Here is a 25,949-nt window from a genome sequence, read left to right on the forward strand (position 1 = left end):
AATTTTGTGATAGATCAAGGGATGTTCTGAAATATCCCCATTTTCAGCAAAGTTAACTGAAACACTGTTACCAGTCTTTGGGAATATACTGCCAACATTTGGGCAGTCACGTAAGAATTAAAGGGCTGCTGTGGCAGTTCTTGGGAACCAGGCACCTGCATGTAAGCACCTGACAGGGTAATGCTCTGGCCAACTAGCTGCATTTTTCAGCTCCCTGGATTCCAGTAGTGGCTTGTTCTCTTTGTCAGTGTCAAGATGAGTTAACTTTTCCATCCACACATGGAACTTCTCCTCTGTCTGCCTCTGCATCTTGGAAAAACAGCTCATGGCCTCTTCTAGGACACTGCCTATACGGTTCCTAACACACAGCATCCGTGTCAAGCAATCCTGGAATTTCCCTGAGCACTCCTTCAGAGCCCCAAGCATGACTGATGTCAGTTTTAAAGACATTGAGGCCATTTGATAAAACATCATTAATTCATAAAATTGCATTTTTATTAAGACGTGCTTATTCAGGAAAATAGCATAAGCATTTCTAAGAACAGCTATAAAGAGCATTGCTAAGCAGCACTTAAATTAACCAAACAAAAGTAATTCCAAGAAAAATAAAGTATCAACATAGCACTACCATTCTTCATTGCTTCAATGTATCTAGTTGGGAACACATTCGATAACTATACAACTGTTAATCTGTAACTGATTTCCAACCCTTTGCTAATAAACAGATAATAACTAGGGGTGTTTAACAAATACCAAACCTAGAGGGGCTCCAAGACATTGTAGATTTGTTGTTTTGCTTTAAGCGCCTCATGTGACTTAAAAGCACAACTTTGGTTGAGAACCACTGTATCCTTGAATATTTTATTGCTTTGACTTTAAAATTCTAAAAGTCATTTTGGCAGCTGACCCCTAATAAATCAATATACAATAATTCTCAGATGTGAGTTTTATCAAATGTTCCTTTTAGGTTTTAAAAGTTCTTTATGGAGCCCTGGCCGGTTTTGCTCAGTGGATAGAGCATCGGGCTGGGGATAGAAGGGTCCTGAGTTGATTCCGGTCAAGGGCACATGCCGGGCTTGCAGGCTCGATCCCCAGTGGGGGACGTGCAGGAGGCAGCTCAATCAATGATTCTCTCTCATCATTGATGTTTCTATCTCTCCCTCTCTCTTCCTCTCTGAAATAAATAGAAGTGTATATATATATATATATATATATATATATTTTTTAATTCATTATGGAATACCACGTAAAAAATAATACACAACCCATGTATATTTCTGAGTCAGTTTTTACAAACTCTAATTTTTGCAATGTGTTACAAAGTTTGTCTCAAAAAAATAGTCTTGTGGTTAAGTTTGGGATATGCTAGAAATCATCTCCCCCTCTGGAGAGCACATTAATGGCTGGTTTGTCTTGCAGTAAAGAAACCTGTTTCACCCAGCCAGTGCGGCTCAGGGTTTGAGTGTTGACCTATGAACCAGGAGGTCATGTTCAATTCTCAGTCAAGGCACAAGGCTGGGTTGCGGGCTCAATCCCCAGTGTGGGGTGTGCAGGAGGCAGCCAATCAATGATTATCTCTAATCACTGATTTTTCTCTCTCCCCCTCTCCCTTTCTCTCTGTAATCAATAAAAATATATGAAGAAAAAAGAAAGAAACCTGACCCAGCACTTCCCAATGTACACATAGTGTAGGCAGAACAGTAGTTTCATAGGATTTCAGTTTAGGATATGTTCCTCTACATATACTGTTTTTTATCTTGAACTAACTAGGCCAGGTCATCTTTGATTTGGGTCTCTTAAAAAAACACACCTAATTATACTGAACTCTTCATTTCTTCAGGGAGCTATTAAAAATTTTCATCTTCTCAGATCTCTTGACTACACTATCTAAAGTGGCCTTTGCAATCTTTCTTAGTCCATCTTTATCTCTTCTCTCTGGCTTTATTACTAATGAGAGGCCCAGTGCATGTCATTCGCTCACTGGGGGAAGGGGTGATCCCTCAGCCCAGCCTGCATCCTCTCGCAGTCCGGGACCACTTATGGGATGTCTGCCTGTGGGGAGCGGGTATAAGCCAGCAATTGGATATCCCCCAAGGGGTTATAGGCACTCCTGCCACCACTGGTGCTCCCTCTGTGGGAGCTCCGCTAAGCCAGAAGCCAGGCTCGCTGCTCCTTAGCACTGCTGCAGAGGCAGGAGAGGCTCCTGCTGCTGCAATTGCCAGCTGTGAGCCAGGCTTCTGGCTGAACAGAGCTCCCATGGGGGAAGTGCAGTGACCACCAGGGGGCAGGCTCCTACATTGAGCATCTGCCCTTTGGTGGTCAGTGGGAGTCATAGCGATTGGTCATTCCGCTGTTTGGTCAATGCATATTAGCCTTTATTATATAGGAGGATATGATAGTATATATTCCTACCTGATAGCATGATAACTCATTTATTGTTTGTTTCCTCAAAAAAAATTTAAGTTCCATGAGGGCAGGGACTTTACATTCACTACTGCATAGGAGGTGCTCAAATATTTACTGAATAAATAAATGATGGAATCAATCAATCTTGGTCTTATATCATCTACTTGTACCATAGTCTTCTAAAGAATAGTTCTATGAAATGCTCTATTTTAATTAACCACAGATATTTCTGGAAATGTGGTTCAATTTATCTCAGTGACTTTTTGTGAAGATGCAAGAGAAAAACATCAATTCTCAGTATTAACTGTTTCTCTTAGACAATGAGAACCGCTTAATCCATTATGCCACCTCTTTCAATGCCTAAAAGGCTATGAGACAAATTTTTAACCCCATTCTACCTAGAAAAAAAAAAAAAAAAACAACTCATCAAGTCTGTTGCCAACCTTCCCAAAAACTTCATTTTATTCCTTTTCCCCTCATTAGTCTAGCCCCTTTTTCATGTTTAAAAAAAATCTTTTCTATACATAAACTTCCTTAAGAAGGACTTACCTTTCACCAGAGGGTAGTATAGTTAGCTTATTGAAAGTGGAATTTAAAGAATATTAAACTTTCTTTAAGCAGTTTATTCCCCTTTTCAATGCTGGGTAATTGTACAGGACAGAAAATCAGATAGCTATTTGAATCTGTTACGGATTCTGGCATTGCTTATTTTTCAACAAAAAATGGTATTTAAAAGTTGAATTCAGAAAATGTTCTGAAAATACTCATGCTGGATTCAATGCAGCCTCATAAAAATGACTACCAACAATAAATATTGATAAGCAAAATAATTCCAAATCTTAAAAACAGGGATCAATTATACATTGTTCAAAACTCATAGTGCTTACAACACCAAGAGTGAACCTAATGTAAACTATGGACTCTGAGTGACAATGATGTACCAATGTAGATTCACTGATTGCAACAAATGTACCACTTTGGTGATGGATGTTAATCAGGGGTGAGGCTGTGCATGAGTGGAGACAGGAAGTATATGTGAAATCTTTGTCCCATCTGCTCAATTTTGCTGTAAACCTAAAACTGCTCTAAAAAATAAAATCTATTAAAAAAACAAAACCAGGAACCATATTCTCACCTTAAATACACATTTATTCTTTTATTGACACTAAGACACATCCTACTTTGAGGAAAAAGCATTATATGGAAAATAAAACTAATGCTTTAGCATATACAAAGGTAATATAGGTACTCACTTTAGAAAATAAGTTAGAAAAAGCACACTGAATACTTTGGTGCTTTAACATTAGAAATTGCCAAAGGATAGCTTCTAAATTTAAGGTAACATTATCCAGACATTGTAGAATAGAGAAAACCACTTTTAAAGAATGCATGCTTTTAAAATTATCACTCAAATGAAGTAAAAGGATTTATGCTTGTTAACTAATATAGAACTATGCTGTGGTTTTTATAACTAGTAAGATTTTTTAAAAACCAGACTCCAATGTTCAGAATTTGATACCCATTAGCCATGACAGAATTACCAGTTTCACAATTGATGTTTAGCTCTGACTTAAAATATGACTGGCTCAACTGAGTTCTCAGCCACAACTGCAGACTGTCATCACTGGTGGAACTTTAAAAATGCAGATGCCTTTATGCCAAGTGAAATAAGTCAGACAGAAAAAGACAAATACTGTATTAATTTCTCTTCTATGTGGAATTTAAAACTGAACTCATAAAGATAGAGCAGTTGGTGGTTGGGGGAGGGAGAATAAAGATGATCAAAGGATATTAACTTCCCAGTTATAAGACAGTAAGTTCTAGAAATGCAATGTACAGCATGGTAACTATAATTAACAATACTTACTGTATTGTATATTTGAAAGTAGCTATGAGAGCAGACCTTAAAGTTCTCAATATACAAACACACAAATCATAACTATGTGAACTGATAGATGTGTTAACTGACCTGGCTGTGGTAATCATTTAACAATAGAAACATTTATCAAATATTCAATGTTGTACACCTTAAACTTACACAATGCTTTATAAATAATATGTATATCATAATATACATATATATTATATATCATATATATCATATATATCATATATATCATATATATATGTCAATTTTTATCACCAAAAAGCTGGGGGGAAGGGGAGAATGCTGATATCTGGGTCAGATCCAGAGGTTATTATTTAACTGGTCTGGAATGGGGTCTGGGCATCCTAAGTTTTAAAAGCTCCCCAAGTGATTCTAATATAGAGCCAGATTAAAAACTGCATGGATTTTACCTGCCTCATCTGCATTTACTAAATTGAAAATAGGAATTTATCATCAGATTACTGTCTCAGTGTTTTGTTACCAATGTATTTAGTGTGTCTCCTTAATAGCTACTAAAATACAAACAGATTATAAAAGACTTAAAGTGAGGATATGGGACTTTCAGCACTTCGTATTCAATCTAGGGGAAAGGTCATGGTATTCCCATAATGGGTTTGTGGTCCTTTAATGTGAGTCCCCACTGCTTAAATTAAAATTAATTTTTTTCCAAGTAATACAATTTTTAATACGCGAAGAACCCTCACAAATCATAAAAAAAAACAAATGCGGCAGCAGGAAAATGTGCAAAGAACATGAATAGACTATTTACCAAAAGAATACAAATGGGCCAAATATGATTTTTCAATTTCACTAGTGATCAAAGAAATATTGTACAAATTAACACTAAGATACAATTCTTCCATCAAATCAGCAACTTTTAAAAAACAATAGCAAGAATGTAAGCAACAAATACTCAAGCTCCTAGATGGAATAAACTTAAAATATTCTTAAAAAGCAGTTTGACGGTACATGTCAGAGCCTTAATGTGCTCATACCCTTCTAAATAAGAGTAAAAACTAAAAACAGCCCAAAGAACCATCGTTAGGGAAGCTCTCTTAGTTAGCTAATTTTTTTTAGAGAGAATATTATGTTTTGGTTAAATGCTCAAAATGCAATTAAGAGGAAAGGAAAAGAGAAGTATGTATACACAATACGATAATTTTTTTAAATTTTTTGTTATATATTATGAAAAGCAACATACTCAATGTTAACAAAAGCAGGGTTTGAGTGATTTTACTCTACTTCACAATTTTCTACTTTCAAATATTTCTACAAAGGATTTACTACTTCAAACATTTCATTTCTAAATTTCCAAGAGTTAACTGATCAAGCATAAGTCTCCACCTCAGAAAAACTGTGAGGTAAGATGATACCTTATCATGATGCATTTCAGTGCACAGATGTGTATGGTGAATAATGGGTGGTGAGATCTTGGCTTCAATGGGACTAAGTTGTTCTAACCTGGCCAAAGATGAGAATTCAGGTGATCTCAGACAATTTTCCTCAATTTAGGTGATCTCAGACAGTTGTACACAAAAAAGCAGGTCATTTTAGTCAAGACAATGTGAAGCAACCCTATGGTTTTACTCTAGGGTAAATAAGAGTTATGGAAAAACAAGTATTGAAAAAACTTTTCCCCACTGCCATGTACACTGATGCATATAAGTTAGTCTATTCAGAGAATTTCTTGAACTGAATGAAGTCTGATATCCATTATTCATATTCACTCAAGTCAAAATTTCCTGTAAGAGTAGACTTTCAGATCTAGGCACAAGTTAAAGTGACTTTCAGAGAGGAACTCACCCCTATCCCGAGAGAAAATGTTCTACTCAAAAAACTGCCAGGTGATTAATAGTATAAGATGATAATCCAATAGCCCTGGACGGTTCTGTTCAGTGGATAGAGCACTGGCCTATAGACTGAAGGGGCCTGGGTTTGATTCTGGTCAAGGGCACATGCCAGGGTTTGTGGACTCGATCCCCAGCAGGGGGTATGCAAGAGGTAGCCAGTCAATGATTCTCTCTCATCACTGATATTTTTATCTCTTTTTCCCTCTCCCTTCCTCTCTAAAATCAATAAATATATATATTTAAAAGGTAATCTATAAAAATAAATGAGACATTTGATAACAGCCCTAAACACTTAAGACCATCACATAGTATTTTTATATTAATATGCACTACAAAATACTCTATTTTTGCTCATTTTCAAAGCCCCCAAATGAAAGAACTGCCAAAATTGTCTTGGTATGATACCTCCAAAAGGAGTTCTAAAACAGTAATATATTTTCAAAAGTTTCAAAGGGAATTATCTAATATACACGCACACTAAGCTGCCCGCTAGTTAACTATGAACTAAAAAAGTTTTCATAAACACCTGTTACCCAAATACCAAACTCAATTAAGCATTATCATGCACTATATAAGCCTAGTCATTACTTATTTTCACTCTTATAAAAAAACACATTGTTAAATTATTTGGTGTAAGAGAACATTTAGCATAAGTCCTTCAACGTTTAAGCTGCTGCCAAACAAAAGCTTCTAAATGAAGCATTTTCTGAATTATTACCCTGATAGAATATTACAGCAAGAATCTCAGTTTTTACTTTTCCTCTCTGTTTCCATTCTGTGTAAACAGCTGAATTCAAATTTCAACATCCAAGAGATACTGATAGGCACATCCAATTTAAGGTTCACCTGAATGTCCATGTTGTTGCACTCAAGTCAGCTCACAATTTATCCCATCTTTACAATTTATATAACTTTTCAACTGCCCTTGCTATAAATTTGAGTGTACCCCCTTCTCCAATTATGTGACTCAGAAACCTGAAGTACAAATTACTATGTCAAAAATGCACAATGTCTTTTCTGGGATAACAATATGGACAGTTTAAATGTCAACTTAATATTTAAACTTAGGCTGTTCTAACTTTGCTGCTTTGCTTAATTCTAGGAATACCATTCATACATATCTTGTTTGAACAGTACCTCCTGAAACTGCAAGGCACAGCACAGGCAGTCATATACAACGACCCTGCACCTTACTTAACATTGGATTCTCCATGATTATCTTAGAAAACTCTGCATATTTTCAAAAACCACAAACTTACTAAATGGTGTGAACAACAGAAACTAAATTATAGATCCAGTTAATTTACATTGAGGTTTTAGTTAGTATACAATTCAGAATAGACAAGAAACAAACCAATTGTGTTTTAGTTTTAAACACTGGTCAAGGTAGTCAAAGAGATTTGGAAAATATGAACAAAGCACACCTAACTTATAAGCCAAACAGGGAGAGCGCCCATGAAAACATTTCTCATGCTACCTTGCTACCTCTACAATAGTATCTATTTTCAAAGATAATTTTTTCACCAACTTCTTCTACCTGGTTAACAGATTAGTACAGAACATAAGAATGCTTGATCAAACAATTTTATAGGTATTAAAAGCTTTAAAATTATTAAATGCAAAACTGAAATATACCTATATTAGAATCAGCCTCAGAACTCCAAAGTCTGCTTCGCTCATGTATTCAATTGATGAGCTTCAATTAAATCCCTTTCCCCATTAATTTTAGGGAAAAAACTACCATAGGAATTCAATAGATATTAAAACAGTAAGCATTTCTAATGACTACAAAACTCTTAACATAACATATGAATGTGTTTTTTATTATAAATTGTAAAGCTTTAAAACCAATCATTCTTGTTATTGAGTCTATATAAATTTGGTTAGCTATTGGTTTAATTAACCAATATTTTTTCTTCAAATATTCTTTGTATATCAGCAATATGTTGTCTTCATGTGTAAGAACAAAACAACAAAAAAACTTTAAGAAAAATAGAAGGAAAAACAGTCACCCATAAAACCAAAATTTCCCCCTTTAATGTAGTAATAAGTAATGCTGTTGTGATCTATTAAGTACCATGTAATTTACAGAAATTCCTATCATAAGACTCTTTAATAATAAGAACCCACCAATTACTAACAATTCAAACCTCATCTTTCTCCCACGATGAGTTCTCAATACTGTCTTTGTAGTGCACACTATCTGATGTGATAATATGGAGAAAACAGGATGTCAAACATGTAATAAATAAGATCCTTACACCAGCGAGAGCTTAACAAGCAAATTTCTAGCAAACTTTTAGGAAGAAGGGGGAAACTTTGGGGGAAAAACAAACATTCTTTTCAATGAGAGTGACAACTTAGAATAGAAAAATATGCAAGGTATAACTAGCTTATCATGCATTGAATGAGGAAAAGCACATAAAACTACTGTTTTAGAAGAAACCGTTATTAGAGAACTTTAACGAACGATAAGACATGTGATTTCAGACACCATAAGCTTAAGTGTAGTGGCTATATAATAAAGCAAGGTGCCTATTCCTGAGGATAATGTACTTGGTAATAATGCTGAGCAGTGAGTATTAAATCTAAGCAGTGCTAAAAAAGCAATGATGAAAGTTCAGGTAATATGTTACAGAGAAAGAGACATTAGAAATTCCATTATTTAAAAATAATCTTGTCCCTATCATTAACCATTTAAATTTTTTTTTTAACTAATGTGCTAAAGTGCACTGAAAACCTCAGAATAGGCTTTCTTAAATTGGCCATGTCTTGTTAATACACTGCAGTCTTCAAATTTACACAGAGCTGCAGGTCTCTTGGACTTTTTCAAGTGTCACTCATTTAACTGAGCCTGAAAGCTGAGAAATGCCATCAGGTGCTCTACAGTCAGTTTAAAAAACATCCTCTACCTGGTATCTCTGCAGTGATTGTCTTGCTGCTCCCTGAAACCTCTTCATCATCATCTGATGAGCTCGTGCTTGAGTCACAAGTCAGGTCACTATCACTGGTACTACTGTCCTGCAACAGGTTATATTTCTTACGCGCAGCAGCCTCCCGTTTCTGCCTCAGTAGCCTGATTCTCTCCTTTTGCTTTTGGCTCCGGTGACCTTTAACCTTGGTGACTCGGCCATTCTGTTTATCACTGGATTGCCGGTTTTTCTTGGCAGCCATAGTGGACGTTTCACTTTCAGATCGGGACCGTCGAGACTTGCGCCCAACTGTGGCACCAGACACGCCGGAAGGATCTCCTTCTACAGCTGTTTCTGCCTGGGAGGGTTCATTCTCTTCTGCAGAAGACAATGTATCTGAATCAGCCAAGTGACCACTAGAGGAAGGGGAAAGCATGCAGTGGTTAGAGGAGTCACTCTCATAAACTCGGCCAGTTGTCGGCTTGTCACTCTCTGTGGATGCTAACTGAGACTCAGAAGAGTCCCTTCTCAGTTCCATCAACAAGCAAGGCATTGAAGAAAGAACTGCAGAATCCACTACACCATCTTTCTGAATTTGAGATTCCAGTTCTACAGATCCATCTTCCTCTTTAGTTGTCTCTTGTTTGGATGTTTTTGGTGGGACTTCAGACTCAAGTTCTTCGACTTTTCCCACTGCCTCCTCCATCTTCATTTCACACTTTTGAATTAATCATGGAGCAGGGTCAGGGAAACTATGTCAAAGATGCAACAGGAAAGCAACCTGGGCAAAAACACACAAAATCAACAAACAGAAATGGCAAATTATTTAATTAACACAATATGCCTACCTTTCTAAGTGGGTAGCAAAACTTTATCATCATACAAGTTTTTAAAATATACATGCCTTAATATAATATATTCATCAACAGTAAAATTCAAAAGACTTAGTACTATCAAACACAGCTACCAAAAATGGCACAATATTAATCCTCTGTTCCTGAACTTGCATGAACAGCAAGCAATCAAATAAGGATTTTTCAACTTTAAAACTTAATTTCGTGTTTAAGAAAGAGATTTTCAAAATTATGATATAGTTAATATGTACATTTTGGGTTTAATATAAATGAAAAAGTATGCTTAAAAACTGATCTAGAAAACAAGTTAAATGAAATTATTAGTTTTACACTCAAATCATCAAAGGAAGGCAAAAGGGAAGTTACAGTAGAGTCAAATTCAATGTACCCTTATATTAAAAATAACAACAAAAAACACCTTCAACTAGGTGCATCTGGCAAATGTGCAACTAAAGTAATTATATGCATTGACCTGTCTGCCATTCCTCCCAAAGAAGTTGCTCTAGAGAGCTTAAGATGAAAGGCCTGAATCTGCTATTCCTTAGTACCCCTAGTTCCCACAGTACTATCATGCTGAATTTGTCTAGTGTTTAAACATGTTTTATTTAATAAACAATAGCCACTAAATACAGATCAACTACTTTGTGAACTGAGAAAACCTAATGCACTCTATTCCAAGAATGACTTAAGGCAGTGGTCGGCAAACTCATTAGTCAACAGAGCCAAATATCAATAGTACAATGATTGAAAATTTCTTTTGAGAGCCAAATTTTTAAAACTTAAACTTCTTCTAACGCCGCTTCTTCAAAATAGACTCGCCCAGGCCATGGTATTTTGTGGAAGAGCCACACTCAAGAGGCCAAAGAGCCAAAGTTTGCCAACCACAGACTTAAGGGATTTAAAAGAAAATACTCTACACACATTTTCCACCTTACCGGTATATGCTAACTTTAGAACCTAACATTATTATTCTATTCACTGGGTGTGCCTCAATTCCATTTAATCATAGAGAAACAGGACATAATCTTTAGCCACAGAGTAAGGACCTATACAGTGTAAACTTTATTAACTGACAGTTTTTAAAAGAATGCTAAAAATGTGCAAAGCAAGTAAATACCTCACTCTATAATATGTGATGTTAAAGAAGGCAATTATCATAATGTTCCATAGGTCACAGACAAAATATTAAGCTAGATAGTATGTTAGTCAGGTGCAAGGAAACATCATCAGCCCTGGCCGGGTAGTTCAGTTGTTTAGAGTACAGTATCTTCCTCTTATGCCAAGGTTGCAGAGTCCATCCCTAATCAGGACACATACAAGAATCAACCAATGAATGCAAAACTAAGTGGAACAACAAATCAATGCGCGCGTCTCTCTCTCTCTCTCTCTCTCTCTCTCTCTCTCTCTCTCTCTCTCTCTCTCTCTCTCTCATTAATCAGTAAAAAGACATCTCCATATCTCCATCACTTGACTCCACTTACTTGACAGTTAAAATATATGGTAGGCAGCAACAAGAAAATATCTTAAAAAAAACTTTTATTAATCTAACATGCCAAGCCTACTTTTTGCTTAGTATGAACACAAATTTTCTATATACCTGGGTTTTTTGTTTTTAATGTATTTTTATTAATTTCTGAGAGGCAGGATGAGAGAGACAGAAACATTAATGATGAGAATCATGGATCGGTTGCCTCCTGCATACCCTATACTGGGGATTAAGCCCACAAACTGGGCATATGCCCTGACCAGAAATTGAACCTCCTGGTTCCTAGGTCGATGCTCAACCACTAAGCCACGCCAGGTGGGCAATACCTGGGTTTTCTGTTTGTGTTTCATGGCCCTCATCTCAACTACCGGTAAAACAGGCATTCGAAGGAAGTCTCCTAAATTAGTTCATGAAAATAAATGTTCATAGTGTCTATGAATGTTTTTATTAATTTAAAACAACCCAATGTATGGCCTACTTCATAAGCATATTTGTATCATCGCTAATTTTTAAATTAAATGAAAATAAGCACAAATGCTATTCCCAAAACTATTACAAAAGGAATATTATATCTCTGAAAGCCAATAGAGAGAATAAAAGTTAAACCAACAAACTACCAGCGTCATAAATGAAGGATACTGGCAACACAAACAGGAAATAAAATATTTGCGCAGCCAGTATGGCTTAGCTAGTTGAGTGTCATTCCATGCACCAAGAGTTCACCAGTTTGATTCCTGGTCAGGGCTCATGCCCAGGTTGCGGGCTCATCCCCAGTAGGAGCGTACAGGGGACAGCCAATCAGTACTTCTCTCTCATCAATGTTTCATAGATATGAAATACACCCAAGAATGAAGAATACTGGCCCTGGCCACTGCTCAGAGAGGTGCTGAAGCCAAAACTGGTTTGGCTCAGTGGTAGAGGGTCCGTCTGCGGACTGAAAGGTCCCGGGTTCAATTCCGGTCAAGGGCATGCACCTTGGTTGGGGGCACAACCCCGGTAGGGGGTGTGAGGCAGCTGGTCAATGTTTCTCTCTCATCGATGTTTCTAGCTCTCTAACTCTCTCCCTTCCTCTCTGTAAAAAATCAATAAAATATTTAAAAAAAAAAAAAAAAGAGGTGCTGGGGGAAAGAAAAAAAAAGGAGGGGCTGGGAGTTTTGGTTGGCAGAGGACATGGCCAGCCTGAAAACAGCCCTCAGCCCTTCACCCAGGCTGGCCAGGCATCCCAGTGGGACACCCTTCAGAGCAAACCAGCAGTCCCCCACCAGTGCACAAGGCCTCTATCTATACTAACAAAAGGGTAATATGCTAATTAGACTGGAAGACCTTCCAGGAGACCTTCTGGACTAAGCCATAGTGGCGGGGCCAAGGTAGAGGCAGTTAGAGGCCAAGAGAGGAGGGCAGTTGTGTTTGATCAGACCAGGATGGGATGGCAGTTATGGGTGATCAGGCTGGTGGGGGGCGGGGCCATTACACCAGCATGGGGCCAGTTGGGGGCCGAGCAGTCTATCAGTGGGGGTCAGTTGGAGGTGATCAGGACAGCGGAGGGGGAGGGGCAGTTTGGAGTGAGCAGAGCAGCAGGGAGCAGTTGGGGGCGAGCAGGCCAGTGGGGAGGAAAGGTGGGGTGAGCAGGTCAGCAGTTGGGGGTGAGTAGGCCGGCAGGGAAGGCAGTTGGGGGCAAACAGGCCGGCAGGCAGAGTGGTTAGGGGCAATCAGGCAGGCAGGCAGGTGAGTGGTTAGGTCCCAGCAGTCCTGGATTGGGAGAAGGATGTCCGACTGCTGGTTTAGGCCCAATCCCTGTAAACCGGCAATAAGATATCCTTCAAGAATTCTCATCATTTGCAGCAACCTGGATGGAATTGGAGAGCATCATGCTGAGTGAAATAAGCCAATCAACGAAAGAGAAACACCACATGACCTCACACATCGGTGGATGATAAAGATCTTTATAAACTGATGAACCAAGAGACAGATATAGAGAAAGTAAAGCAACAGGCAGACTGTCAAATTACAGTGGGGAGGGTAGGGATATCAGGGGGAGATAATAGATCAACCGAAGGACTTGTATAAATGCATATAAGTACAACCAATGGACATAAAACTATGGGGAGGGAGGGGATGTGTGGGAGGGAGGGAGGGGGGCAATAAAAAAAAAATCAAGAAAATATGTAAAAAATAAATAAATAAATAAATAAATTAAAAAAAAAAAAAAAAAAAAAAAAAAAAAAAAAAAAAAAAAAGATATCCTTCAAGGGGTCCCAGATTGGAGAGGGTGCAGGCAGGCCGTGATACAAGCCTAAGTGACCGTTATGGCAAAACAACCAGACGGACCAGTCACTATGATGCACACAGACCACCAGATGGTAGATGCTCAATGCAGGAGCTGCCCCCTGGTGGTCAGTGTGCTCCCACAGGGGAGCACCACTCAGTCAGCAGCCGGGTTCACAGCTGGCGAGTGCAGCAGTGATGGCAGGTGCCTCTCCCACCTCCACTGCAGTGCTAAGGAGCAGCGAGCCGACAGTAAGAAGAAGCAAACAGACAGGCAGTAAGGAGCTTTTGGTCCTGGACTGTGAAAGGGTTCAGGCTTGCCCCTCAGTGTATATCGAACACATCATTCCTTGGATAGTTACTAAAATAAATTAAAATACAGATTTGGACATTACTAATAAAAATAGAAATGACAGCTGAATATAACAGTTCATCCAGGGAAAAGCATCAAATGAACAGAGAAAATACTTTAATAGACTTTAAAATAAAATAAAAAATTTTAAAACCAATGAGTTGCTTAATTGTATAAAACAGTAGGTAAGAATTATCTTGTTATTTTACAGGGGAAAAAATATAAAGATATCCATTAAAAGCATGCACAGAAGAGCCCCAGCTGGTTTGGCTCAGTGGATAGAGAATTGGCCTGTGGACTGAAGGGTCCCAGGTCAAGGGCACATGCCCAGGTTGCAGGCTCCATTTTCAGTGGGGGGTGTGCAGGAGGCAGCTGATCAATGGTTCTTTCATCAATGTTTCTCCCTCTCCCTTCCTCTCTGAAATCAATAAAAATATTTATTTTTTTTAAAAAAGCATATTCAGAAGAAAGACTTACTTCCCAGATATATTCTCAAATGTTTAATAACTTCCTATAGACTCAGAACTGTAAAAAAAATTTTAAAAAAGGACCATAATTAATGGGATCTTATCTAAGAGCAACCATACAGGAAACCCTCCTGAGGGTTTTGACATAGCAATGTATAAAATCATTGAGCATTCAACATAAGAAAGCCTTGCCTTTCAATTTTACCACTTTCAATTATACCCCTTGTGAGCGACAACCATCATTAACCCTTCTTTAACACCACTACCCTAACACAAACATGAATGAATAAACTAAAACTGTATTGTCCTACCTGATGTGACAAATGCAAACTGAAGTCATTTCTGTTACAAAGTGTATGTTGCTACAGGCACTTTCTGTTGAAACCACAAGCTGACACAAGCACAGCCCATTAAATTAAATTGCTTCTAGGCAAGATTTTTCTCCACAGTCATGTAAAATGGTACATTCTAATTGCTAACACTCCTGTATCTGTTTGTTTCTTATCACCACCCTAGAACTCATAAGAAATACAAAGAGCTAATACCTCAAATACAATATATATGAGCCAGTTAACTTATACTGATTCTCCACGTGTAATATTAAATTCATGAATTCCTACTTTGCTCTCTTGCACAAAACAATATTCTAACCTAATATTTAGACAAAAAAGCAACTTTGGAGGGTCAGTGTTTTACTACCAAACAAGAATGATTTTTCTCACTAAGAGTAGAGGCTATAACACTTCGACAAAGAAATTTAAGTTAAAAAAAAAAAAAAAAAAAAACTTATAAGTGATCCTATCTATTCCCTAGCAATTCAGGATAAGCAATTCAAGATAATCCAAACCAAATACCTATTTTATCTAATCTAGTTTCAAATAACAACTGATAGGGCTTACATATACCAACTACCCTTGAGAACATTGTTTCAAATTGAATTTATGGCATAGTATTTTCCAAGAGTAAGTCTACTGTAGTCCTTCATTTTACTTAAAATTTATAATAAAAATTCTGTCTATATCTGTGACCAACAAAAATATCCAACATGAAAACAGTCCACAAGAAACACACTAAAGATCTACCTTTCAGATGAGTCGGCTTATTTTCAATATTTGCCCACTTCCTGCCACCTCCTCCCCTCAAAAAAAAAAAAATCTATACCCACAAATTTTCAAAAGTACCAGTAAGTGGGTATTAGGCCACTATAAAACAAACTTGGGGTATAATGTGACAAATTATAAAGTTCTCTGCTCTTTAAGTCAAAATTGATTCTGTCCTCTAAGTTTTCTTCTTCTTTAAGAAACATTTTATTAAAATATTAGCATAGAAAAGTCTACACACATCATAAGTATGCAACTTATCCTGGTAGCTCAGTTGGATAGAGCATCATCCCAATATAGCAAGCTTGACTCCCTGGTAACAGCACTTACAAGAAGCAAACCAATTAATGCATAAATAAGTGGAACAATAAATGACTACTTCTCTCACCTTCTCTCTCTCTCTCTAAAACCATATTTTTTTTTAAAAAGACGCCGAAACCAGTTTGGCTCAGTGGATAGAGCGTCGGCTTGCAGACTCAAGGGTCCTGGGTTCGATTCTGGTCAAGGGCATGTACCTTGATTGCGGGCACATCCCCGGTGGGGGGTGTGCAGGAGGTAGCTGATCGATGTTTCTCTCTCATCGATGTTTCTAACTCTCTATCCCTCTCTCTTCCTCTCTGTAAAAAAACAATAAAATATATATTTTTTTAAATAAAAAATAAAGAGGTTAAGCCCATGCCTGGCACGTAAGAAACACCTTAAAAATAAACAAACAGCCGAGACCGGTTTGGCTCAATGGATAGAGCGTCGGCTTGGGGACTGAAGGGACCCGGGTTCGATTCCGGTCAAGGGCATGTACCTTGGTTGCGGGCATATCCCCAGTGGGGAATGTGCAAGAGGCAGTTGATCGATGACTCTCATCGATGTTTCTAGCTTTCTATCTCTCTCCCTTCCTCTCTGTACAAAATCAATAAAATATATTTAAAAAAATAAAAAAAGTAAAAAATAAAAAATAAAAATAAACAAACAAATAAATAAATAAATAAATAAAAATTTTAAAAAGTGTATAAATTTATGGATTTTTGTTAATATATCTATTTAGTGAGCATACAGATACAAAATATTTCCAAAATCCTAAAGCCTTCCTCTACCCTCTGGTCATTACCTGCCCCTCAAAAGTAATCATTATTCTGACCTTTATCACAAACCAATTCTTCCGGTTCTTAACCTTCAAGATGATGTAAATAAATGGGAAGATATTCTGTGTTCATGGATTGAAAGACTCATTATTGCTGAGATGGCAATTCTTCCCAATTTGATCAATAAATTCAATGTATTCCCAATCAAAATTCCAACAAAAAATTTCATAGGTGATGACAAATTTCATAGGTTCTACATTTATGTAGAAAGGCAAAAGACCCAGATAGTCAACAGAATACTGAATGTTGGAGGACTGACACTACACAAGACTTATAAAATTACAGTAGCCGAAACCGGTTTGGCTCAGTGGACAGAGCGTCGGCTTGCGGACTTCAAGATCCCAGGTTCAATTCCGGTCAAGAGCATGTACCTTGGTTGCAGGCACATCCCCAGTGGGCGGTGTACAAGAGGCAGCTGATCGATGATTCTCTCTCATCTATGTTTCTTTTCTCTCTCATCTATGTTTCTAACTCTCCATCCCTCTCTCTTCCTCTCTGTAAAAAAAAAAAAAAAAAAAAAAAAAATCAATAAAATTACAGTAATCAAGACAGTATAATTCCAGCCAAAGAACAAATATTATTGATAGATCAATGGAAGTGAATATAGAGAGCCCAAAAATAGACCCATAGTCAAGTGACTTCTGGCAAAAGAGCCAAAGTAGTTCAATGGAAAAAGTCTCAATAAATGGTGCTAGGACAACTGAACATCCACATGGAAAAAGATTAATGTAGACACATACCTTTAAAAAAAAAAAAAAGTTTCTATTGATTTTAGAAAAAGGGAGGATAGATAGAAACATCAAGCAGAATCATCCATCCTGCACAATCCTATGGGGATCAGGCCCATAACCCAGGCATGTGTTCTGACCAGGAATTAAACGGTAGTAACCTCTTGGTTCCCAGGTCAACACTCAACCACTAAGCCACAACTGCCGGACCAAAAATCTATAAAGACATAGCCTCAGATAAGAATTAAAAAAAAAAAAAAAAAAAAAGAGTAGAGAGCCAGTACAAAGGGAGAAAAATAGAGCCCAGTTATCAAATGAGTTCCTACATCCAACTAGGCAAGAAGCTAGTTGCATATTGGACTTATTAGTTAAATGAACCTGCTGAATCTCATTTTTGCTTTTTAAAAAAGGCATGTAAAGCTACTATGTATGTGTCTGTGCATACACTACAGTTATCTTCTGCATAAACATTTTCATAGGAGCTAGGTCATATCATACAGAAAAACTACTGAATTAATGGCTCTACTTGTAGATTTTATGAAAAAGGCAACATAAGAACAATTTGCATTACCTGGGCCTTTGCTTCTCAGCAATGGAAAACTAGTGCTTCTAAGTGGCACTACTGGTGCTGTTGATCAATTTTAGATACAGCATAAATGCTTAACCATGAATTAATTATCCAAGACCTCAAAGTTTTCAAAAAGTTTCAAGTGATATTTTAAAAAGAAGAAAGATAAGGCAATTTCAGTTTAAAATAAAACCCACTAAAAGACTGCTTCAGTCACTAGTCATTAAAAAAGATAAAAATCAATCCAGCCAGCATGGCTCAGTGGTTGAGCGTCAGCCTATGAACCAGGAGGTCATGATTCGATTCCTGGTCAGGGCACATGCCCACTCAGGAACAGGTTGCGGGCTCAATCCCCAGTGTGGGGTGTGCAGGAGGCAGCCAATCAATGATTCTTTCTCATCACTGATGTTCCTCTCTCTCTCTCTCTCTCTCTCTCTCTTTCTCTCTCTCTTTCTCTCTCTCTCTCTGAAATCAATAAAAAAGATATATATTTTTTAAATTAATGTTTTATTGCATATTTGTAGGATTTTTTTTATTGTAATTTTAAAAGTGGTCTATCCATACTAACATTATCTAAACAATTCTATTTAGGTTTGGGGAACTTTTTTTTTTATTATTATTGTTTTCAGAGAGGAAGGGAGAGAGATAGAGATAGAAACATCAATCAATGGTGAGAATCACTGATTGGCTGCCTCCTACACATGCCCTAATTGGCGGGGAGGGGGGGTTTTGAGCCCACAATCGGGACATGTGCCCTTGGCCAAAATCGAACCTGAGACCCTTTAGTCCGCAGTCCCCCTGACATTCTACTGAACTAAACAGGCTAGGGCTGGGAACATTTTAATTATTTTTATTAATTATGGCTCATAGTTAACCTGAAATGTATAATCCTCATTTCTAAGAAAAGAATATGTAGGTCAACGGCCAAGATATATTTAGATAAATTTAACAGGTATATTTAGAACAGTTTTTGAATTTCCAACCTGCTTCTTAAGACTAGATCACGCTACATAAGTAGCTTCCTCTAACCAAAATAAAGTTCTGAACCTCTGAATCTTTACAGAAGTTAAATTAGGCTACATATTTAAAGGTGAGGTTTTAATACAGATCCCTTTAAAACATTTTTTCCTAATGTATTTAAAGTTTATTTAAAGTTTCGCTTTCCCAAAAATATACAAGAATACATCTTGTATATAAATTAAGGCATACCTACATTTTACACTTTAGAAAGTAAACAGTATTCTTTGAAATTTTTTACTAAAACAAAACATCCTTTGTTTTGATTAATTTTATACAAACTACACAACCACCATTTTTTGTTCTTTATATTGGAAGAAAACTAGTTTCCCATGTGCTTATTTTAAATTATGCCCAAGGCACACCAAATGATTAATCAATAAAAATAAAAACTATGCAATATAAAGTGAAAAAGAGTTGCCCTGGCCAATGTGGTTCAGTTGGGTGGGTGTTCAACCTGTGCACGGGAAGGTTGCCTGTTCAATTCTGGACACGGCACATGCTCTGGTTGTGGGCTCAATCCCCAGTAGAGGGTGTGTGGGAGCAAACCAATTGATTTGCTCTCACATGAAGTTTCTCTCTTTTCTCTCTCTAAAATTCAATTAAAAAATAAAGAGGAGCCGAGACCAGTTTGGCTCAATGGATAGAGTGTCGGCTTAGGGACTGGGGGGTCCCGGGTTCGATTCCAGTCAAGGGCATGTACCTTGGTTGCCGGCATATCCCCAGTAGGGAATGTGCAAGAGGCAGCTCATCGATGACTCTCTCCCATCGATGTTACTAACTCTCTATCTCTCTCCCCTCCTCTCTGTACAAAATCAATAAAAATAAATAAATAAATAAATAAATAAATAAATAAATAAATAAAAATAAATTTAAAAAAGATTGTTTAAATAAATAAATAAATAAAAATAAATAAATAAATAAATAAAGAGGAAAGTAGTTATTCAGCAATAGAGTTGCAGTTTAAATAGCCTCCAACAATCAAGTATAAACACATTTTTAAAAGTTATTTTTTAAAAGGCTTAGCTTCAAAACCCCTTAGCTGACTTACAGTTTAAATACTCAACTATGCATGGTTACTACTGAATCTGTGAGTCTGATGCATTCCTAGCACTAAAAATCAAAACAATTGAACTATTTTTAAACTACTGTAAAGACAATTAGTTCTTGCACTAGCTGGTCTGGTCTGGTCCGTGCTGCTTGGGCATGCGGGAGGCAACCAATTGATGTGTCTCTCTCACATGTTTCTTTCTGGGTTTTTCTTCCTCCCTTCCATTCTCTCTAAAAATCAAGGGGGAAAATATATATCTCTTCAGGTGAGGATTAATAAAACAAAAAAAAAAAAAAGCCATTTACTTCTTAAATGGATTGGACTTTTAAAACAAAAGAAAGTAATGAAACTGCCTACAGACCTTAGAATTTCTGCCTCCAAGTTAATTATGTAAATGTTTTCACTCATGCCCTTTAGCCCCATTATATTACTATTTCCTTAGAGGAAGATTAAGTGGGTTAAAACAGGGATTATGTTAATCATCTTCAATTCACTCAGTTTCTAGCACACAATATTTAATAAGTATTTGAAGTGATGAACTCAATCACTTTTAAAAATCACCAAGACCACTAATGAAATATTTCGTTTGCTTAAAACTAAATACTACTGACTTGCATGGAAAAATATATTCCAGCCCTGCCAGTGTGGCTCAGTGGTTGATTGTCGGCCCATGCACCAAGAAGTCAACTTTTAGATTCCTGATCAGAGCACATGCCCAGGTTTTTCATTTGATCCCCTGTGGAGGGGCATGTAGAAGAGGCAGCCAAGGAGGGGCATGTAGAAGAGGCAGCCAATCCATGTTTCTCATTGATGTATCTCTCCCCCCTCCCCCATCCTCTTTCTGAAGTCAATAAAAACGTATTAAATATAAAAATATGTTTTTCCATTACAAAGAATCAACATAATTTCTGAAAGTAACTTTTATCTTTCCAAATAAAAACATAAGGCAAAATTGACACACTGCTAATAGTCTAATAAAGCTGTTTCTTTACATTTATCCTATTTAATAAGAGTAATATGCAAATTGACCATGCCTCCGCTGCATCCACCAGCCAATCAGAGCGAGTATGTAAATAAACCCAACCAAGATGGCTACAGCCACAGAGAGCAGGAGGGAGGTTTGGGTTTCCCTGGCAACGGAGGAAGCCAAGCTTTCCAACTGCCCTTGCAGGCCTAGGACTCCACTCTATGCTACAAATTTTGAATTATAGAAGGTAAACTGCCAAAACCGGTTTAGCTCAGTGGTAGAGCATCGGTCTGCGGACTAAAAGGTTCCAGGTTCGATTCCAGTCAGGGGCATGTACGTTGGTTGCGGGTACATCCCCGGTAGGGGGTGTGCAAGAGGCAGCTGGTCGATGTTTCTCACTCATTGACATTTCTAGCTTTCTATCTCTCTCCCTTCCTCACTATAAAAAATCAATAAAATATATTTTTTAAAAAATTTAAAAAAATAAAGTTTCTGTCCCTCTCTTTAAAAAAAAAAAAAAAAGAAAAAAGAAAAAGAAGGTAAACAAATCCAAACGGAAATGGCTGCAGCCACAGAGCAAGCAGGAGGCTTGCTGCTGCTCCAGGCTACAAAGTTTCAATTGTAGAAGATACATAAATCACAGATACCAGGGCCTCTGCTTGGGTCGCCAGGGGTTGTGGCTGGCCTGCAAACCATCACAGGCCCCTCAGCCAGGCCACCCCATACCCCAAGGGAACCCCCACACTGATCTGGAACACCCGTCAGGGCAAACCAGCTGGCCCCCACCCATGCACTAGGCCTCAATACTATCTAATAAAAAAATAATATGCAGATTGACCATCACTCCAACATACGTACAAGCTGACTGCCCCCATGTGGTCAAAGATCCTGCCCCCATGTGGACACAAGATGGCCACCACAAGATGGCCAGCAGGGTAGGGCATTTGCAAGGAACCAGGCCTGCAAGGGAGGGCAGTTGTGGATGATCAGGCCTGCAGGGAAGGGCAATTGGCGGGACCTAGGCCTGCAGGGGAGAGCAGTTAGGAGTGACCAGACCTGCAGGGGAGGGCAGTTAGGGGTGACCAGGACTGAAGGGGAGGGCAGTTAGGGGCAAACAGGCTGGCAGGGGAGCAGTTAGGTATCAATCAAGCTGGCAGCAGAGTGGTTAGGGAGTGATCAGGCTGGCAGGCAGAAGCTGTTAGGGGCAATTAGGAAGGCAGGCAGGGGAGCAGTTGGGAGCAAGCAGTCCTGAATTGTGAGAGGGATATCCCAGATTGTAGAAGATGCAGGCTGGGCTAAGGGACCACCCCCCACCCCACCCCCACCGCACAAATTTTGTGCACTGGGCCTCTAGTCTCTATTATAAAAACCCAGTGGCCTTAACACCTTAATGACCAAAGACCAGTCACCAGGAGGCTGCATGTGCAGCGAGGTGCACGTGCGGGTGGGCAGGACTGCATGTGCAGCACAAGTGGGCAGGGACTTGACTCCAGGTCCCGAGGAACAGCAGGACTTGACTCTGGGTCTCAAGGCGGGGTGGGACTGGGGGAATCCCACGGTGCAACGCAGTCTGGGGTCTCATGCAATTTCACGCTGGGTCATTAGTATGTATTATAAAATGATTGGTACTTATGCATAAAGATGCAAAAAACAGACACTAAAAAAACGAAAAAGTAAAGAGCAGTATCTTACTAAGAAACAATATTAAGCCCCACCTCCCCAGATATTTAGGTCTAGAAGATTATACTGCATCTATAACAGTGATGTTCCCAAATCTTTTGAAATATTAAAATTAACCCTTTTTTAATTCTTACTATAAATTATAACTTAATGACAACAGTACTCTTATCTTATACAAACACCAATATTACAAAACAAATTCTGCTTTTGAAGGACATCTTCCCAGTATGAGTCAGGATTTGGGGTTAGTTTTTCCAGTGAGAAGTTGTAGCCTGGATAATGTGGAACAGCGCAGGAACCAAAGATCAGGACTGAATTAAAAACACTACAGAATTACAATACAGAAAATGCTCTTTTCTCCACAGCAACTTTTCCCTTCACTTAGCTCTCAAAAGAGGTTGAACAGGCTTATTATAAATAAGATACAGTTTAAAAAACTCATAACTAAGAATGATAAAAAGTATTCAGAGTGAGAAATTATGAGTAATAAATTAATGGAGTTAGGCAATAAGCATCAACAGCTGCTAACACCACAGAGAACATTATGTACTTCCTGATATAAATACTCAACATCATCTATAGAGCATTTTTTCCCTCAAAGGAGAAAATGAGAGAGAATATACCTCATAGAAACCGAATTTGATCAAGCCTCTAAACCTAATACCAATTAACAACAAGAAGCCCAGGGGGTAGAGGAATGTGTTTAATAACACTACAGGAATGTAAGTGGCAAATTCAAACTGGGAAAACTCTTGTTTCTTCAACAAATAATTTGCCAGGAATAAGAAACGGAAAGGAACCTATAGATTATAAAACAACGCACAGACCTTATTTGACTTGTGATCTGAATGACTGTAAAAACACATTTATAAAATAGAGAAATCTGAACCTCAAATATCATGATATTAGGAAATCATTGCCAATTATTTTTCAGTGTGATAATAGTTATTTGGTATTTCTTCCTTCAAGAGTGTAGTTAAGAAACTGGAGTGCTAAAAGGTTAGTGTACAGAAAGGGATCATTAAAAATGAATGCAGCTCAATTATCTTGTTTAAGCAGAACTGAAATATAAATTCTGAGATTGAAACCATAGGAAGAGAGTTTTGCTTGCTTGCCAACCAACTTTTCTTCACTAATATAAGCTCTATAAATAGGTCAAGAGTGATAATGGTTGCTCAAATCACTTCATGTGGCAGATATACTACTACTGACATGTATCTGGCCCAGTACCAGGACTGCATATAAAATAGCATCAAATAAAAAGGCAAGGAAGTTATCAAATGCAAAAAATGCACAGTGGCTAACGAAAGGCACTCTAAAAACTCAAAAGCACCAACAGTGTAAATCAAGAATAATTTAAAACACAGGTTCTAGGTTTCTTCCTAGAATACTGGTTCAGGCCATTTTCTTTTTTTTCTTTTTTTTTTAAATATATTTTTATTGATTTTTTACAGAGAGGAAGAGAGAGGGATAGAGAGTTAGAAACATTGATGAGAGAGAATCATCGATCAGCTGCCTCTTGCACACACCTACTGGGGACGTGCCCGCAACCAAGGTACATGCCCTTGACTGGAATCAAACCTGGGACCTTTCAGTCCGCAGGCCTACGCTCTACCAGGGGTCCTCAAACTTTTTAAAGTGGGGGCCAGATCACGGTCCCTCAGAGAGTTGGAGGGCCGGACTATATGAACTACTAATTCCTACTGTAACACCTCGGCTGCGCTCACTGCCCAAAAAACCTGGCGGGCAGGATCAGACTCCTCTGCGGGCCGCATGTGGCCCGAGGGCCATAGTTTGAAGACCCCTGCTCTATCCACTGAGCCAAACCAACTTTGGCGTGTTCAGGCCATTTTCTATCTCTCTCAGAAGACAGTACACATAAAGATGGATCACCACACGCTGGGACCTGAGGTCCCCAAAATATATGTTGCTGAAAACCTATCCACTATACATGCCCTCAGGCTCATGGCAAATTATTTAGTGGATTGCAGTGCAGAAAAATAATAGGAAACCTTTGATAATAAATGTTGATTGAAGAATACACTATACTTTCATATACTGGGTTAAAACTAAGGCAGACAGGATACTACTTAAAATCTTAACCACATGAGGTTTTTTTTTTATCTTAATACAGAAATGAAAATAGTCCTGTTTTCCTAGAGTTTTAGTCCACACCCAACTTCCCTCTCCCCAACAATACCTTTCTCTAATTATAAGGCACTAACAAAATGCTAACTCTGGACATCACAAAAGTGCTATTGTTTTTTAACCAGACAACTCAGTAAAAAAACAACTTATATTGATTGCTTTGATATCTTGTTTCCCTAATGCTAACCATGCTAATGAACTTTAATTTCTATATTACCTAAACACAATCCTAGTTCATCCAGGTTCATGGGAATGACTGTGTAAGTGTTTGGGCGGTTTTTTGGTATCAGTTTTAACAGATTTAATTTTATTCCTCTCTGAACAATCATCAGCACTGATTTACTAATACATTGACAAGAATTCCAAGCAAAGTAAAAAGTATTTTGTAAATGACCTGGCAGTCAAAAAGAACATTCAAGACTCCAATCAGGACATGGACACTGGGGCAGTGGGGGCTTGTCCTGGATGGTGGTAATGGGGGTGGAGGGGGGGAGTAAAGGAAACATATAATACTTTAAACCAGCGTTTTTCAACTGCTGTTCCGCGGCACACTAGTGTGCCGCGAGATGTTGCCTGGTGTGCCGTAGGTGCAGACAAGACAAGAATTTTATAATTTTTCACTATTTTGTTTACTTAATATTTCATAATAAAGTAATTATAAAATACTTTCTTTGTGTTTATTTGATTCCTATTCAAGAGAATTACTTTATATATAGTCAATATAGGCACAGAGTTAAATTTTTTAACATTTTCTAATGGTGGTGTGCCTCGTGATTTTTTTCATGAAACAAGTGTGCCTTTGCCCAAAAAAGGTTGAAAAACACTCCTTTAAACAATAAAAAAAATAAATTAATTTTTTAAAAAAGACTCCAATCATTTCAAGCTTAGAGACCCATTTAAGAAAAGAACTATCTTCCAATACCTTATTTAAAATGATTTTATAAAGGAAAAGACTAACTCCATACTATAGCTGTTTTATTTACAGGACTTTTTTCCCCTACTTTTCTTCTCTACATTTTAGAGCAGGAAAGAAACTTAAAATTCATCTAGATCACCACATTTGAGTTCCCT

At 37.9% G+C, this 25,949-nt stretch overlaps 1 protein-coding gene across 3 annotated transcripts in view; it reads right to left on the reverse strand.

The window, feature by feature from the left end:
- ARK2N (arkadia (RNF111) N-terminal like PKA signaling regulator 2N) overlaps positions 1–25,949 on the reverse strand; it is a 63,356-nt gene that overhangs the window by 31,502 nt on the left and 5,905 nt on the right. For all 3 annotated transcript variants that reach the window (XM_084887418.1, XM_084887420.1, XM_084887419.1), the window contains exon 2: positions 9,057–9,837. In XM_084887418.1, the coding sequence (XP_084743544.1) occupies positions 9,057–9,768 (712 nt within the window). In that variant the 5' untranslated portion in view covers positions 9,769–9,837. The remainder of the gene's footprint in view (positions 1–9,056; positions 9,838–25,949) is intronic.

The sequence above is a fragment of the Pipistrellus hanaki genome, assembly GCF_964339955.1.
Source record: "Pipistrellus hanaki genome assembly, chromosome: 6".
Lineage (NCBI taxonomy): Eukaryota > Metazoa > Chordata > Mammalia > Chiroptera > Vespertilionidae > Pipistrellus > Pipistrellus hanaki.